We start from the raw sequence: 17,868 nt of genomic DNA on the forward strand, positions 1-17,868 counted from the left end.
AAAGTGAACATTATGCTGAAATAGGGAAGATGCTACAAAATAATATAGTAATTATGTTGATATGAGTCATAGTGACACTTTTAGCAGGTGGCTCAATCACAATAGTATTTCGAATTTCTGTTATTGTTATTGTGTAAATCATCACTCAATTTGTATTGAACAGTTATTCAAGCGTTCAAATAATAGTATTGTTAGTTTTACAGAGCCAAGGTCAAATTCATTGAGCATGAAAAGGTAAAAAAGGTAATACAACTGCTTGTCGCAGTAGTAATGCGAGGGGGATTTTCACTTTCATTCAGCATTGTTCAAATTAAAATAATAATATTTTTGAGCATCAAACAACATTGTAACAGAAAATTTGCATTTCAAAAATTATTTTGAATAGTTTTGTTTTTAGCATACATGAGAGACTAGCAATTTGCTGAATGGTATATCATTTTTGCGTTCCAAATCTAGCTTTAAACAATCACATGTAACATATGGTAAATATAACTATAACCACCTATATATAATGTGATATCACTTTGAAACACAGTGATTACCATGCTATTGACAATGTTAGAGGCTGCTTTAAAATGATTTAGTTCAGTTCGGAATTTCATTTTGCAATTAATACTAATTTATAAAGTGTGCATTTTTAGTTACTTGATTTTTCCGTATTGGTATGGCATCTAACTGCACAATAATAACATTAACTTGTTTTTCTCCGTGAAAATTCAATGACGCCGGTTAAGGGGTCGGTCACCCACCTTTGCACAGTATTTTTTGGTAAATTATTAATAATGGATATTTTTGACATTTAACAGTCCTCGGAGTAAAATTTATAAATTTAAATATATAGCTGGGAGGAAAAGCCGACGATCAATTGAAAATTCTGACTTATAGTATTAAAGGTATACATTTCTTTTCCAAAAAGACCTAAAATATTAAGGTCTTATGGGGGAAAATGTGTATCTTCATTACAAAAGGTCAAAATCGTCGATCGTCGGCTCTCCCTTCCATGCACTTTAATTGTTGTCATCACAATGCCCTCACTTTTGTTCCGTTGAAAAAAAAAAGACGCTTGAATTGATTATTGTCATTTGCACTGCAACAAAATCATATTCAGTCATTAAACTCTAAAAATAATATTAGGCTATATTCAATGTGCATAACATCGTCATCCTAAACAGGGCAACCTATGCAGCAAACGCCCTCGTCAAGTGGGACGTAACACAGCTAGTGTTTATGTAATTGAGGGTGATCTATTTTAAACAGGACTGCTTCAGGTGGTGAGCGCCACGAGTTCTCTAAATTCAGTATATTTCCGTTGTCAACCGTGTAATTGAATAGGATTATTTTGAAATTTTAAAACGCTTAAAATATCACAAACAAGTAGGCCTATGTTAATAAATAATATTAATACAAGCTAAAACCGTTGGGATTCGATAATGAACCCCACAAACTTACCGAGTGTGTGGAAAATGCCATACGACTGAGCTGTTATGCCGTGTCTCTCCACCCATCATGCCGCTCGCCGCCTAGACTGCTTGCAATCTGCCAAATGATGGTGGTAAACACGACTGCCTCGATTAATTTGGCAGCAATGGGCAGGCTATTAGCTGCACAACATCAGTATTTCACTTAATAGTTGAAGAAAGCACTCTAAGGTATATTCTAATGCATTTGTTGGGTAACTTGAGGAACAATAAAGGGCGTAAAAGCGTGCAGTTTGTTGCAAATTGCAGACAACTGCGGTCAAGTTATGGCTGCTTTAATATTTGACATTTTGGGGTAAGCAAAAAATCACAAAAGACCAGGGGCGTAGCCAGCCCTCTCTGCCAGGGTGGGCAAGGCTTCAACTTTTCCCCCAAGTTGATTAATAAATAGAGTGAAGCGAGCGTATAGTATAATCAGAGCGTCGAATGGCGTGGGGTCCAGGGGCCGCCTTAGGGTCCCTTGTGGGGGTCCAGGGGCGAAGCCCCCGGAAGCTCATGGGTTTTGGGCATTTTTATAGCATGAGGTAAAGCCTCCTTGCATACATTTGTAACGTTTTTATGTGAACATTTTACCATGTAAAAATGTAGTTCTAATTTTAAAAAAAATTTCCCCCTTCTCCCTTTCGTTCCATTTCCTTCTTCTTTACATTCAATTTCTTCCCTTTTCTCTCATTCCTTCCCCTTCCTTTAAATTACTCCCCATAAATTACTTCCCCTTCTCTTCCTTAAGTTTCCCTTCTTGTCTTTTCCTCTTGATTTATGTTCCAATTTCTTCCCCTTTCTCTCATTCCTTCCCCCTTCCATTACACTCACTTAAATTACTTCCCCTCAAATCACTTCCTTTCCCTGTCCATCTTCATATTCTTCAATTTCTTCCCCTTTCTTACACTCCTTCCCCCTGTGCATCATTGCGTCCCCACAATAAACATGCACGTTGTTTTCTTTACCACTTTTCCCATCTTTCGTTCCCCTTTCTAGTCCTTTCCCCCATCCCTCTTATTCTTCCCTTTGGTTTTCTTCATTTCCCTCTTTTTTATTTATTCACGTTTCCTCTCTGTTGCTTTTCCATCCCTCTTGACCCTTTCTTTCCCCGTTCCCTCTTCTTTGTCTCTTCTTTCCTTTCCCCTTCTTTCTTTTTTCCTTCCTTTCCCCCTTTCTTTTCTCTTTTTTCCCTTCTCCCCCCAAAATTTCCCCCCAGATTTTTTTCCAGGGTGGGCGAGTCGCCCACCCTGCCCACCCCTAGACACATTTCGACCACTAATATCTTAGTTCACGGCACTTTTCAGGATTTAAACAGATATTAAGGGAACTTAGACCTGGTCTAAGCTGAATTTAGTTCCACCAGGAATGGACCTTACTCTTATTTCCTTCCTAAAGTAGGTAGCAAATCGTAAAGATTTAAATCCAAAGTTCAAAAATAATACGAAAGAACTTAAGAAAATGTAAAGGAAAACGTCCTTTCTCCTGGTATCAAATTCCACTTAGACCAGGTCTAACTTTAGACCCAGTCTAACTCTTTTGTGCATACGGACCAATTAATTCTAGCCCGGCTTTCACCTTTGTCAAAAACTGTTGCACGGGACGCTATGTATCCATAAAGTGACCTCTCTACTATAATGGACTTTAATTGAACTTTGATATTTGACAAGTATAAATCACGATGGGTCTAACGCTGTGCTAAAGCTTTTCTTTGATGACTTTGACCACAATCTTTTATTTTTTCAAATATCTTAAAAATACAAGAATGCTAATTGAACAGACAGTAGGCTGTTTTCAATGTGCATAACATCGTCATCCTAAACAGGGCAACCTATGCAGCAAACGCCCTCGTCAAGTAGGAAGTAACAAAGCTAGTGTTTATGTAATTGAGGGTGATCTATTTTAAACAGGACTGCTTCAGGTGGTGAGCGCCACGAGTTCTCTAAATTCAGTACATTTCCGTTGTCAACCGTGTAATTGAATGGGATTTTTGAAATTTTAAAACGCTTAAAATATCACAAACAAGTAGGCCTATGTTAATAAATAATATTAATACAAGCTAAAACCGTTGGGATTCGATAATGAACCCCAAAAACCTAGCCGAGTGTGTGGAAAATGCCATACGGCTGAGCTGTTATGCCGTGTCTCTCCACCCATCATGCCGCTCGCCGCCTGGACTGCTTGCAATCTGCCAAATGATGGTGGTGTGACAACATCAGTATTTCACTTAAAAGTTGAAGAAAGCACTCTAAGGTATATGCTAATGCATTTGTTGGGTAACTTGAGGAACAGTAAAGGGCGTAGAAGCGTGCAGCTTGTTGCAAATTGCAGACAACTGCAGTCAAGTTATGGCTGCTTTAATATTTGACATTTTGGGGTAAGCAAAAAATCACAAAAATGGACCTTTACTCTTATTTCCTTCCTAAAGTAGGTAGCAAATTTTAAAGATTTAAATCCAAAGTTCAAAAATAATACGAAAGAACTTAAGAAAATGTAAAGGAAAACGTCCTTTCTCCTGGTATTAAATTCCACTTAGACCAGGTCTAACTTTAGACCCAGTCTAACTCTTTTGTGCATACGGCGGGACCAATTAATTCTAGCCCGGCTTTCACCTTTGTCAAAAACTGTTGCACGGGACGTTATGTAGCCATAAAGTGACCTCTCTACTATAATGGACTTTAGGCTTGCCCTTTGACCTACTTCTTGCAGTATCTTGCCGTATCTCACAAGAAAAGGAACTGACTCAACTGAGACAAAATATTATGTATTTTTGAGCTTGTACTCTCTCCATCCCATCAACTTTACTGATCCTAGACGGACATAATCGTATATAGCTGGAGTCTGTAATGTCTAGAATGACATTTCATATACTACAGACGTGTATCTTCTCAAAAAGTATTGATAAAATTTGGTAATGAAACGTCTTTTTACAGACTATAGTCCTTACAATCTAATAAAAAAACTACTCAATGTTGAGTAAAATGGAAACTGGAGCAACAAAATGAGTAATAGGGTATATTGTACTTAATTGAGTAAACGTTTTATCAATATCGGGTTGTATTTGACTCATTTTGTTGCCCTGTACATGTACCTTTTTACCCAACATTAAGTAATTTTTACTATTTGATATTTAGAGTGTACAACGGAAAGTTGAACAGGTGCCAGAGACAGAATATTAATCAAATTAAGATCAAATATTTTGTATATTTTAGGGATTGTTTATAGATTTGTGTATTTATAAAGCTTGCGTGTAGGGAACTAACAATTTTATTGCTTTAGAGGCACCTCTTATTTTAGTCGAAAGTTGGCCTTCCAGCAATAATATTATTTGGCTATTGACTGAAATTTCGGCTAATCTCAAAACTTTTTCATGTAAATATCTCATACATCAAAAATGGGACTTTATTTTATTATTTTAGAGTAGTTCTTCAGGAACCAAACCTGGTTATCAAATTTATCAGTGTTATCTCTGAATTTGACAGGTGCTAATGCAATAACATTTAAACATCAATCTAGTCTCGGTCCCAGCCGGTTTGTGCTCCTTCGTCACTAAACAAACCGTCTGGCGACAACCTCATAGTACGTCTTTTCTGATTGGCCAACCATCGTCAGAAGAAAATCTTCTGATTGAGAATTGCTGTCAATCAGTGCCGGGCTTCAACATGCAACGGTTGAGTGACAGCTATGCGGTTACATAAATCCACACAACGTACGTGAGTGCGCGCTACGAGGCGGTGACATGAAAGGCGATATCAGACGATTGGCGCCTCGGTGGCCGCTGAGCTAGCGTAGGCCTATATTTTGCTTTTGCGGTATCTACAAACAGTGAGGGACCTACGATGTTTAGTGTCACTAACACAAGTCACGTCCTATAGCCAATTGAAAACAGTTTTATTTGGAAATTCATTAACCAATCAGCGATCGTCATTTCGGGGTTGTCACCAGACGGTTTGTTTAGTGACGGAGGAACACAAACAGGCTGGGACCGAGACAAACATCAATCTGGCGGGGCTTCCTCTTTCATGAACAATCCCTTATTCAAACGCATCCATGTTGCAACGATCTATCTTGTCGTTTGTCACTCTGACTGCGCATTCCAACATGAGGTGTATACGTTACTTCTTAACATTTGCTGGTGTAACTTTGATGTTGCTACGCGTTTGTGAGAGTACACGTAAGTAGTATTAGATCACTTTATTTGATACTCCATTATGTACAAGTTGTATTATTATTGGATGTGATATACACGAGAAACGGTTTAGACAATATCAAAGACCCTTGATACAAGAGTGGCTACAAAATCTACCATCCCCAATAACATTATTCGTGTTTGGGCCGCATTAAGCAAACTATTTTCGATTCTGAAGGTCACAATATCATACTAATTTCCTCTAGTGTGATTAGTTTCTATTATCCATGTGGCTGTTTGTTATTATATTAATCGACGAATTGGACGAAATTCCGGGAGAAACTAGCCGGCATGGCCATTAAAGAGTTTCAAAAGTAGAGTATGGCGCCGTGTGTTTGGGGTTTGCTACATTTAGTGGAGCCCGTGTGTTTGCTGACATCCTTTCACCTCAAATGACAAAACTAGAATTGGTTCACATTTCCTGTGTGATATTAGACGTTTAACCTACGACTCAATAACTCCTGAACCAAGCACCCCGGCCAAGCACCGTAGTGCGATATGACAATTGAATTTATTTCCTACCAATAAGATAATAATTTGAGGTATATATTAACATAATAGAACAAAACAACGTTAAATTTGAGCCACATTATGACCTTCGGCCTCTCTTTCGAATTGGGGGGGGGGGACATAGAAAAAAAATTAGTTTTATCATTTGAGGTGTAAGGAAGCAAAATATCATTTAATAGTTCCGATAATTTAGCAAGGCAAAATCGAAATATCACTACACTAGCGCCATATTAGACCGGGTTTAAGCAAATCGGTATCATCGCTTTATCCTTTAAACTAAACAATTTGCTTATAAAATATGATTGTGACTCGCAATCCATTTCTTTACCTGAAGTGTTGCAAGGTGTGCCTACGCGTCGCGATATACGGACAGGTCTAAACCCGGTCTCTTACCTGTAACTTTGTTGTGTGGGGACACGTGATTTTGTTTTTCGTCATTGAGATATATAACGTATCCCAACACAGGCCCTGTCCAGAAATTATAATGGAACTTAACAATACTGAGTTACTAAATATGTTTCAAAAAGTATAGCTATACAATTCGAAGATTTATTCCATGTTAATTTTCTCCTCGCCTATTACTTAATTACTAGATTATAAGATGATTCTTATAATGAAATTAATTCCAACTGGATGATACGTGGGGACTGTTTTCACTTAAAGCTAATGTCTTTTGCATTTTTATATTTACGTCACATAACATAACATCTGCTATCATTAACATCACCTGCTGACTACTCATTAATCAAATACTGACGTATCCGACATTTTAAACATTTTTGAGAAAATTAGAACATTAGTTTTGTTATGTTCACCAAAAACCATGCACGGTTGTTTGATGGGATCATTTATTAGTTTTGCAAACAAAACATCATGTACAACCAAATTTTAGGCTTAAACAGCTAAAAGTGATATCATGCTAATGTATTCGGATGCTTTTGAGTTATTCTCAACTTTCATTTCCATCTTTTACAAAAATATTTACTTTTAGTAGTGAACATGCTCTCTTACAGTAAAGACATAATAGCTTATAGTTGCTCTGGGCTTGTCTTGTTTGCTACCTTTTACTTGCCTTCAGTTTTTGTCTTGTATTTGGTTTTAAACTACAGCGTGTAGTTTTCGTTGTTTAATTTAATATTTTGTCGTCTGTCCCTGAAGAAGAGCAGTGTATCTGCTCGAAACGTCGGTTGATATCTGTTAGGTTATGTTTGTCGACTATGTACACAGTGATTTTCATCACTCCAGTGTACTTTTGTACTGTTTTCCTGACACCTCTGTGGGTTCTGGAATTGGCAATTTTTGGCCATTAAACTTTGGCACTCGGCACCGATCTTTGCCTGTTTTTAGGCCTACATTGGTTGTTTGGTTTTTGTCTACTTATGTGCTCAGTGATTTTCATCGCTTGTTCTAGTACTCTTCCAATGCCTATTTTGCCCCCCCCCCCCTCGTTCTGTCTAGTCTGTATTTTACTTGTTCCCCCACGTCAAGTTGGTGTACCTTGCTTTTTTTTCTTTCAAGTCGTTCATATATTCAAGGTATCCTCTTGTATCATTTATTGATCCTTGATGTGTTTTGTGTCCTCGTCCGTTAGATTCACCATTACCTACTTTTTTTGTTTTTTTTTTTTTTAGCTCATGAATATGTAAGATTTTTATGTTTTGTTAAAATTTAGCATGTTCTGATGTTGTCTTGAAATCGTATGAATATACATCACCTGGTTGCGACGGTCACTTAGACTGCTCTGAGCAAGCAAAACACAAGAGGAGACTGGAAGATACACTTCTAAATGTAAGTTGTTCTTTAATTACACTAACTTGCTTCCAGGTTCATTACCTGCTGCGCAGTCGCGCGAGACCAATTTGTCGCGTGAAAAGACCAGAGGTTAGCACCAGGAGGACGCGATGCTACACGGCTTGGTATAGCAAATTAGGTGACCAGTTAGCTTTTCATGGTGTGATTTCAATCAGCGAAATGGAACTCCGCTTCATATTTTACGCCGTTTACGTGTGTAATTTGTGTAAAGGTTCACATTTACCGATCAACCTGACGATCAATTTTGTGTTGAGTGCGATGGGGTGGAAGGGGGAGCGTGTGGTGATGCGTGTAATTTGAGTGGGTTGGTGAGGGTGATTGATTATGCGTTTGCTTTGCATTACTTTCGAGGACTCCAAAATAACAGCACATCGACACACCGAGGTCCTGTGCTTAACGAGGACCTAAACGATCTAAAACTGATAAATTGGCAGTACTTGAAAAAAAAATCGTGTCATACATTTAATTTAATTTTCTCGAATGCTTTAACTTCCATTGTTAATTTCTTTTGTATAATCAAACAACCCGATACACTCAGAAAAATGGTAATGTTTTTAAACTTGCATTAATTCCTTTATAAACAGGTTGTTTTGGGGATTTATGGTCAAAATACTGTGTCGCAGGTGAAATAATTTTGATATTTAATGTTGCTCATTCTTAACCAGACGTGCATTCAGTTGGAACATGGCTCGTATTTGAAGTAACAATATATACTGATACAAAGCCGCAAAAATTTAAATGCCATGGTTTTGTGAAACCTACGTTACCCCGATATGTTAACACGTACCTTAGTCGTTGCAAACACTGAAATTGAACCAAAGTGTCCTTAAATATACGGTTTATCATGCAAGTTATATGATAATAATGTTTTCAGGTCCACATGATTTATGTATTTGAGATGAAATCCTAGGAAATTCAAAGATTCACACCGTTAAGAAATGTAAGAAATGGTTAAGAAATGTAACATACGTTACCATGGAGTGCATGATTAAAACAAAAATGTGACTATATATAAACTGTTGAGCAAATTATATCCGCAGGTGTACTTGATAGACATTATTAATATTATTTCATAAACGCATTTCCAACATATATGTCGGGCATTTTGAAGTTAAAATGTAACATACGTGACAGAAACATACGTTACCATTAACTTTAACACCCTACTAAAACAAATACTACCGTCTACCCGTGTAATGTTTTCTTAAAACGCCACCATGTATTATAGGTACTTAGGAAAGGGGCATTACAGAAAATACGCTCAACTCTTTTTTTGAGGCAATCAATTCCCCTTTAACAAAAATGTCTTTTTGAACTAAAAGCATTGCATTGTTTTATGCCAAAACAATTAGTATATGCATTGTCAACAAAAGAGCTTGCAGTACTCCTGTCTATGTAATGGTAGCGTATGTTTCCCTTAGTAACGTAAGTTACCCATAGAAAACACATGGGCATTATTGAAATTGATGTAAAAATAATGGTCATATTTTCCAGAATGAAACTTAGAAGGACTGCCTTTAATTTATGAATAAAAAGAAGTAGTTTCGACCCAAACATAAGTCCTCACTGCGGAAACCTCCTTAAACGTCGAAAAATGAAGTCTTATACCTTATTACCCCCTCTATAGCTTACGTCCTCACAACGTTAACCGTTTTAACATTTGTTCGGTATTACCGACTTTTTGAGCACTTGACATGACAACACACCGAGGACATTTGGACTTCTAAACATTTCGTATTTTTTCAGGTCCTCGGAAATATTAGTAGTGCAAGGGGTTGGGGTGCGTGTAAGCGCGCATCCATCACACTCACCTATGTAGGTGGGTACCGAAAAAAAACCCGCTTACAACAGTTGAATGTTACAAAATAAACGAAATCCTTCCAACACCAATTTCTATTTCAGAGTGCTGAAATCAAACAATGTGTACAGTCGAAAACGGGTCAATACTTCCCATGGTCTATCCCACACTGCCCTCCTAGTGGTGATTACCGATCTGGTGTTTCGTATAGTGACGTACCAACTAGAACAGGTCTATGTTCATTCTGCTTCAAAATTGTAATTGGTAAGTAATTAATGATCATGGAAAATCAATAATAAACATGATGTGTATCCAAAAATAGTAGTAATAACCAATTTTAGATATATAAAACATTAAATTTTATACAAATACCCCAGCAAACATATAAAGGTTTTTAAACGTTATAAACGTGTTAGGTTTTGGTCAAAACGTTTGTCAACATATTATTACCAAATTTTGGAAACATTTTTGCCAAACATTTTGTAAACTCTTAATAACGTTATGTTCATGTTAAAATGATGTTTTTCATCACAAATGTTTTCTGAAAACGTTTTATACCCTTTATATTATATAACACGAAATTTAAACGTTTTCTGTAAAACGTTTTGTTTTTACTGGGAGGTAATGTAACTTTCCATTTAATTCCTATAATAGCTAGTCCATCCAAAAGGCCAACATCTGGAGTTAAGCATTATTACCACGCTCAGATGGCGTGGATTGTCATGCTAACGTACTCGAGGTCCCTTCTTGATGGTCTACCCATGGCGCGAAAATTAGCCATCGCTGGATATAAGGAAACATTATACATTTTAAATTCGTACTATTTGAAAGGACAAGGACAGGGATTTCCGCAAAATTTCCAAGTCGTTCTACTGACCCGCTACTAAAATAACTTTATCGGCACAAATGAACGCGACGCGCGCAAACAAAATGCAAATTTTTAAAGCTAAAACACACCAAAATCAATTGGCTTCATTCCATAGGTGCGGCACCGCGAATAAACAACTTTTCCTGAAAATCCGGTTGAAGAATGCCAATATAAAATCGAGTTGTGTAAATCAGACATTATTATTATTTTGTACTTGATATGAATTTTTGTAGTAAAATAAAATAGATTTTATCTTTACATAACTTTAAAAGAAATACTTATTATTACTGGCAACGAGCTAGAACGTCAATATGGAAAACACACGAAACACAATCACCTCGATCGCTGTGTAATCCTTATGGCGTTTTAATTTATACTGTATCATTCCATAGTAGCGTAAGACGACCTTACGCCACTATGGAGTAGGGTAAGATGACCTTACGCCACTATGGAATGAAACGAGGTGATACGCCAGTACGACGTGCAATGTTTTGCATTTTGCCGATATTTCTTAGTATTTTTACTGCTTAGGGTGGATATGCCACCTTGAAAAGTTTAATTAATTAATTAATTGTTAATTAATTAGCTAATTTTGGCTGCTGAGACTTAGTAAAATGAAAGAGAACATCATTAATTTAAAACAATCATAATTATGTGCAAAATAAAAACAATGACAAAAAATCACGTTACACCATTATGGATTGAAGCCGACGAATTATGGCAATTGTGGTTAAAACTGGGCAAAGGACGATACATCTTATCGTTTCATATCAGAAACGCTGCTACTCTTGAATCATTCAAAACTATGCTCAAGACAAATCTTTTTCCATAATATTGTTGCCTTTGTTTTCTGTATCATGTTTTGCTGTTGATGTGTTTTTTTGGTGGGGGGGGGTTATGCTGTTGTTGCGCTTTGTAGCCACAGGAAAATGCACATTATAAATAAAGTAAGTTATAAAAGTAAGTTATAAAGTTAAGTTACACATGACAACCTTTGGTAAATGCTGTCCTGATATTTCGAGCCGAGGGAGGGCAACTCTAGTCCCCTGGCCGATATGCAACTAATAATGGATGTATATTCCCCCTGAAATTCCCCTGGACCGGACAAGGAATTTGCTGCTGGGTGTCTCGTTGTAACCCGTACGAAACTCGGGGAGCTGATCCTGGTTGCGATGGTCATTTGTGGATTGTCTAGGGTGTGTGCTCTTGAAGCTGCAAAGTCCCTGTGATTTTGTTAAATGGTTTATGGAATTAGCGACAACCAAGTCAGCGACAACCTGTAAAGTGTGCTGAGGCTTGTGGATCAACGTCTAGGCGTTGTTGCCTGTGCGTATCGCACTATAAGTCACTGCGGTTTTTTTTTATTTGACCTTCAAACATTGATCCCTTACTAAAGGTGTGTGAATTCTTTTACTATACTTCCAGTACGACTCAAACTTGGTGCATTTGGAAAACCTTGTACGATGGGCAGAAAACGCAGACAGGTGAACGTGTCTGAATATAATATTAACTATATCATCTCAACATATGCAGAAATTCCCGTAGAAAAAATAGGACCAGGTCCCGTGAATGTTAGTAAGTATAAATTCCCGTAGAAAAAATAGGACCAGGTCCCGTGAATGTTAGTAAGTATTTTCAATATGTTTGTGCGGGTTGTAATCTTTTAAAATCGATTATGTGGTCCGTTCCCACAAAACCCCCCAAACAAGTATACCTTATTTAGGCTAAGATAAATGTCTGATACCTTGAATATTTTTCAAATGTTTGGAATTGAGCTTGCAGTAATTTTGGTTGGGGTAAGTATATTAGGGTGGGACGAAAAAGACTTTTTTAATCGCTTTTTTTTTTCAATCTGCCAAAAAAATGCTCGCCCCCCATTTTGGCCTGCCAAAAAATCTCCCCCCTATAATTCACCACCCCGAGGGTACACATATTTATTGCACCACCCCTAAATATCGATTGCATTTGAGTTGCTAAATATTAAGGGGTATGTGTATCACTATGGACAGGGGCGTCGCTAGACCATTATGATGGGGGGTGTACAGCATGTTTTGCCGACGGCCAGGACGGCGAAGAATCTAAAAAGTGTGTGTGGGGGGCCGTAGGAGTCAAAATTGTGTTCGACACATTTTTTTAATAGTAACTACTATAACATTCACAATAGGTCTATTACGTAACAACAGCACAATGTCGTAACAAATTAATCTTTTATACGACTCTTGCTATTTGCCGACAATCACATGGTTTTTACGACAACAGTTAATTTTTGCCGACAAAATTGTTCATTGGGTGGGGGGTATTGCATCCCTTTACCCCCTATCTAGCGTCGCCCCTGACTATGAAGCACTTCCGTTGTGTTAAAAATGCTCGTCTTGCTGCATATATTTGAACTGCAGCAATACCAGCAATAAGAAAAGGTCAAAAGGTCACATGCCTTGAAAATTACTACAAATCGGTTGTCAAATGCCCTTCAACTTCTGGTCAAGTGAGAGCTGTCCTAAAATCCTAAATGATATATTTTTGTACTGTCCCAGTTCATTTCTGTGCAAAAATGAAAGAACTATGAAAAACAGTAAAACTGGGGAAATTAACAGTAGACTTCGGTTATATATATAAATGCGCTTTTATAAATGCGCACGTGACCAGATGGCTAGCGCCATCTTTGCATTACATCACTGTCAATCACTGAAATGGCGACCATTGAGGGAGTGGCTACAATTGTGACCTTGTTTCGTTGCTAGCACTGGCAAGGAACATTGGCTGGAGGTTCGATGCTATAAATTTGCAAGGATAAATCATGGATATCGAAGGATCATGATTATTGCACAGCACCCCCTCCTCCATGTAGAAACATAACTAATTTTTATTTATTTTTTATTGATTTATTGATTTATTTGCAAATTAATTATTTACAGATGTTGGTGATTTGTTGGGTTATTTAAAAAACCGACCGACCGACCCTACTTGAAAGGTCCGTCCGCCCGTAGAACACGGTTTCTGTTTTTCTTCGCCTTACTTATAATTTTATAAATTTATTTTTGTTCCCCCTTTTGGCTGGACAAAACCCCACCCTCCCCCCTTTTACACTCATAAATTAGTTGTTTTTTGCTAAGTTTCCCCTTCCGTGTAAAGTAAAACTTTATAAGCCGTTTGAACCAAACTGAACAAAATTGACGTATACATTTACAATATACCATGGCAATAATGTGTATGACGATCGAACTCACTATACGATACTAGCCCAATAAACCATGATTAACATACGTCATTGTACGTCAAATTGTCATATAACGTATGAGTGTGATGTATAGTATACGAGTCTTCATCAACATCTTCCAGCCGGGATGATTAGATCATGTACAGTCATCTACGTGTTTATACTCTAAATTGTACGTCAGAGGGTGTACCGATTACCGATTTAGCATGGGGGACACAAAAAGGTGCTTAAAATCACATTTTGAATTTGTTTTTTTTGTCCATTTTGATACTTATTGTGAGCGAGCGAATGAGTAAGTTAGGGTTGAGGAGGTCAGGCGGGAACAATCTATTAGTTCGAGAGGATCATTATTCCGAAAAGGGCTAAAGTTACAGTTTCGTCAATTTACGTTAAAATTAGAGTTAAAATTAGGGTCAGGGGTATGTTCAGTGGTGGCACTATGGGGGGGAATACTTATCTTGACTCCCAAATAAATAAATCCATGACCCATTCCTTCCGAAGAAAATGACAGCCCTCTAAGTTTCCTATCATCACGCGCAAAAATTATCAAATAACATCATCGGCAGCTACTCAGTTCTGACCTTAATGCCAGTAAGAGTCACATTTCGTCATGTGTACATCCGGGTACCTTACATCGTTGAACACGGTATGGCGACTTGTAGATGTCACGTGCGCATTTATAAATGCGCATTTATATATATACCCGAAGTCCACTGCTTAATGCTACCGCTACCCCGTAATTTAACAGCTCTTATATCACACATATTTACATACATACATGTCTGTAGTGAACAATAATGGTAACGAATTTGATAGCAGTTACTACCTAGTTACTAACTAAATATCGGCTCGATTCTTCGAAGCGCGGAGAAACGTATAGCCTGACAGACAGACACCACCCCCCCCCCCACACACACACACCCATATAGCTCATTATTTTATTAGTATACACGGTTGTTTGATGTATATAGAATTGGCTTCATTATTAACTAAATGAAAACTATAGATGGCGCTATTTATCCTAAATCATATTTCTTTATTTGCATGGGTTAGGGGATTAATATTGCCATTAAAACAGTTGGAATATGTGAAAGAAGCAACAAGGACATTTTATAAACATATTTTATCAAACATTTCAAGGAATTATTTGTATTACAAGCTTGAAAGAGTAATTTCCAGTAATTAAATAGCGCTACCAATTTTGTCATTAATAGATACATTTTATATCCGAAAAAGCTTTAAAAATACGATAAAAGCGAATAATTTTTGTTTAAGAGGAGAAATTAAAGTTGAGAATGACTCAAAAGCATCTGCATACATTAGCAAGATGTCACTTTTAGCTGTTTAAGCCTAAGATTTGGTTGTACATGATCGTTTTGTTTGAAAAACTAATAAATGATCCCATCAAACAACCGTGTATAGATGACGATTGGATGCACAAAATGCATAAGCTGCATAAAATATACATAAATGAAGACTCTACAAGCCTCTTAAATTTGGTCTCTGTATACCATATCAAAACCTTTTAAACACTGCTAAAATGATTATTCTTATATCTTCCGCTGTAACAGCTTTCACTGAAGAAAACGTAACGGAAACGGAAAGTGGAATTGCAAAATCACAAATACTTTCCTTCGCCGAAGTATACCAGAACACAACGGTACTTGTCGGTCCAATACCTCAAGATGGATTCATACGAGTGAAGCTATCACATGCTACCAACGGCTGCATTGGTAACCCCAGCATGATTGAGGTCAGAGATCCAACGTCTACGACAACGAATGCTCCAACGTCTCAGCCAACATCTGCTCCCACGTCTCAGCCAACATCTGCTCCAACGTCTCAACCAACATCTGCTCCAACGTCTCAGCCAACATCTGCTTCAACGTCTCAGCCAACATCTGCTCCTCCAACGTTTCAGCCAACGTCTCAGCCAACATCTGCTCCCACGTCTCAGCCAACATCTGCTCCCACTTCTCAGCCAACATCTGCTCCCACGTCTCAGCCAACATCTGCTCCCACATCTCAGCCAACGTCTGCATCAACGTCTCAGCCAACATCTGCTCCTCCAACGTTTCAGCCAACAACTGCTCCCACGTCTCAACCAACATCTGATCCAACGTCTCAGCCAACATCTGCTTCAACGTATCAGCCAACGTATGCACCAACGTCTCAGCCAACATCTGCTCCAACGTCTCAGCCAACATCTGCTCCAACGTCTCAGCCAACGTCTACTCCAACGTCTCAGCCAACATCTGCTTCAATGTATCAGCCAACGTATGCTCCAACGTCTCAGCCAACATCTGTCCCAACGGGTGAGCCGGAGAATGAAACAACGACTGGGCCGGCAAATTAATTGTTCCGCTTATTAAAAAATGGGCAGAAACACGTTTGCAATTTTGAGAGCATGTGAAAAACAGTGAGGCCGCGGTTTAGGGGGTCCTACCGGGAAAACGAGGTGGAAGACTACCCATACATTGAAACATATGTCAAACTTTCATTAATTTGCAATCGACTGGTTATCATAAAATATCTCAAAACGCGCCGAAAGGGCCTCACAACGAGCAAAGAAAACTGGTGTTTTAACACGTATTTCAACGGGGGCGATTATTTAGTGGTGTGCGCCCGCAAGAAACATTTCTAAGAGTGATTTTAGGTCTCATTCAGCTCCACTTTTCAAAAGTCTAAAGATTCTCACTATTTCTGACATGTATAATTATTATCTTTTAATCTTTATGTATAAGCATTCCGTCAAGTTATTACCAACTTTATTTGAATGTTATTTGATGAAAAGAATGAATGTTCATACTATAAATACAAGAAGATAGAAAGATTACTAGTTGGTTATAAATAAAACGGATTTCTCATCCAGAGGAATAAGATCATCAGGTCCCATTTTATGGAACAAAATACCGTAATACGAAACAAGCGTGAATATGCCAATACAATAGATTGGTCTTACAATAGTACTTGTTTGTATGTACTTGGATCTGTAATTTATTTGCTCAAACTCCATAATGGCGGCTGGATTAATTTAGCTTTCATCAGAAGCACACTATATGCTTGTAGACGAGGTTCTACGGTATCTCATGAAATCAACAATTCAAGTTCTACTGATATATTTAAATCTAAATTAAAATTAGATTTATTTTATACTCATAAAGCCGCAAAAGTCTGTATGAGTATAAGGTACTCATTTTCAAATAATTTTAAATGCTTCATATTTATTTAAAATACTTGCTGTTCTTAAAGGAGTATTTCGTGATCCTAGCATCCTCTTTTTATGATATTTTTCAGTACATATCCACGAAAAAGCATATTCCCAAAATTTCAGTTGATTCCTATATTGCGTTTGCGAGTTATGCATGATTATGTGTATTACACTGCTCCATAGACAATACGTTGTAATTTCGTTCTGGTGCACCAGAACGAAATTCAAATTTCACGATATCTTTGCTAAACGAATTAATCTGCAAGAAATATTTTGTACATAAACATTATGTAGCCAGAGGTTTCCAGTGATATAAAATCTCAACTTTTTGGAGAAAAGTGGGGGATGAGGCTGTGGATCACGAAATGCCCCTTTAATAACCTGTACTTATGTCCTCTTATACTTTGGTCTAATATGTTTGTAAAGTAATGTAAAATGGAAGGAGTTGGCAACCTCTGGCCCCCTTTGGCCTTTTGGACGGCTCCGCCATGTCATTAAACTTATTAAATTATTAAAAATAACTTATTAATTTAAAAATATATCTATTAGTATTATTATGAATGTATTATTTTGGCATAGCAATAAAATATCTATCTATTATCGCGCTCTGTGGTTGTCTGTTTTTTTTCTCTTTCTCTTTTCTTTTTTTCTTTCTTTCTTCCCTCTTTTTCTGTCTTCTTTCTGTTCATTCTTTCCCCCTCCATCTCTCTCCCTTTCTCCCTCCATTCCTCCCTGCCCTTTCTCCCTGCTCTTTCTTTCTTTCTTTCTTTCTTTCTTTCTTTCTTTCTTTCTTTCTTTCTTTTCTT

At 37.5% G+C, this 17,868-nt stretch overlaps 1 protein-coding gene across 1 annotated transcript; it reads left to right on the forward strand.

Annotated features, from left to right (window-relative positions):
• Positions 1 to 5,262: 5,262 nt before the first annotated feature.
• LOC140143489 (uncharacterized) lies at positions 5,263 to 17,079 on the forward strand. The gene is made up of 5 exons (XM_072165322.1): positions 5,263 to 5,631; positions 7,829 to 7,944; positions 9,871 to 10,030; positions 12,060 to 12,209; positions 15,423 to 17,079. Exons 1-5 carry the CDS (start codon positions 5,508 to 5,510, stop codon positions 16,205 to 16,207), a joined length of 1,335 nt encoding a protein of 444 aa, XP_072021423.1. The 5' UTR covers positions 5,263 to 5,507; the 3' UTR covers positions 16,208 to 17,079.
• The last annotated feature ends 789 nt before the right edge of the window (positions 17,080 to 17,868 follow it).

Source organism: Amphiura filiformis, unplaced genomic scaffold (assembly GCF_039555335.1).
Source record: "Amphiura filiformis unplaced genomic scaffold, Afil_fr2py scaffold_22, whole genome shotgun sequence".
Taxonomy (NCBI): domain Eukaryota; kingdom Metazoa; phylum Echinodermata; class Ophiuroidea; order Amphilepidida; family Amphiuridae; genus Amphiura; species Amphiura filiformis.

Excerpts from the sequence above, each read along its gene's own strand:
- LOC140143489 (XM_072165322.1), top strand. The coding sequence starts at position 5,508 with ATGTTGCAACGATCTATCTTGTCGTTTGTCACTCTGACTGCGCATTCC. Across the intron at positions 7,945-9,870 it reads TGGAAGATACACTTCTAAAT|AGTGCTGAAATCAAACAATG; the intron begins GTAAGTTGTTCT and ends TTTCTATTTCAG. Across the intron at positions 12,210-15,422 it reads ACCAGGTCCCGTGAATGTTA|CTTTCACTGAAGAAAACGTA; the intron begins GTAAGTATAAAT and ends CCGCTGTAACAG.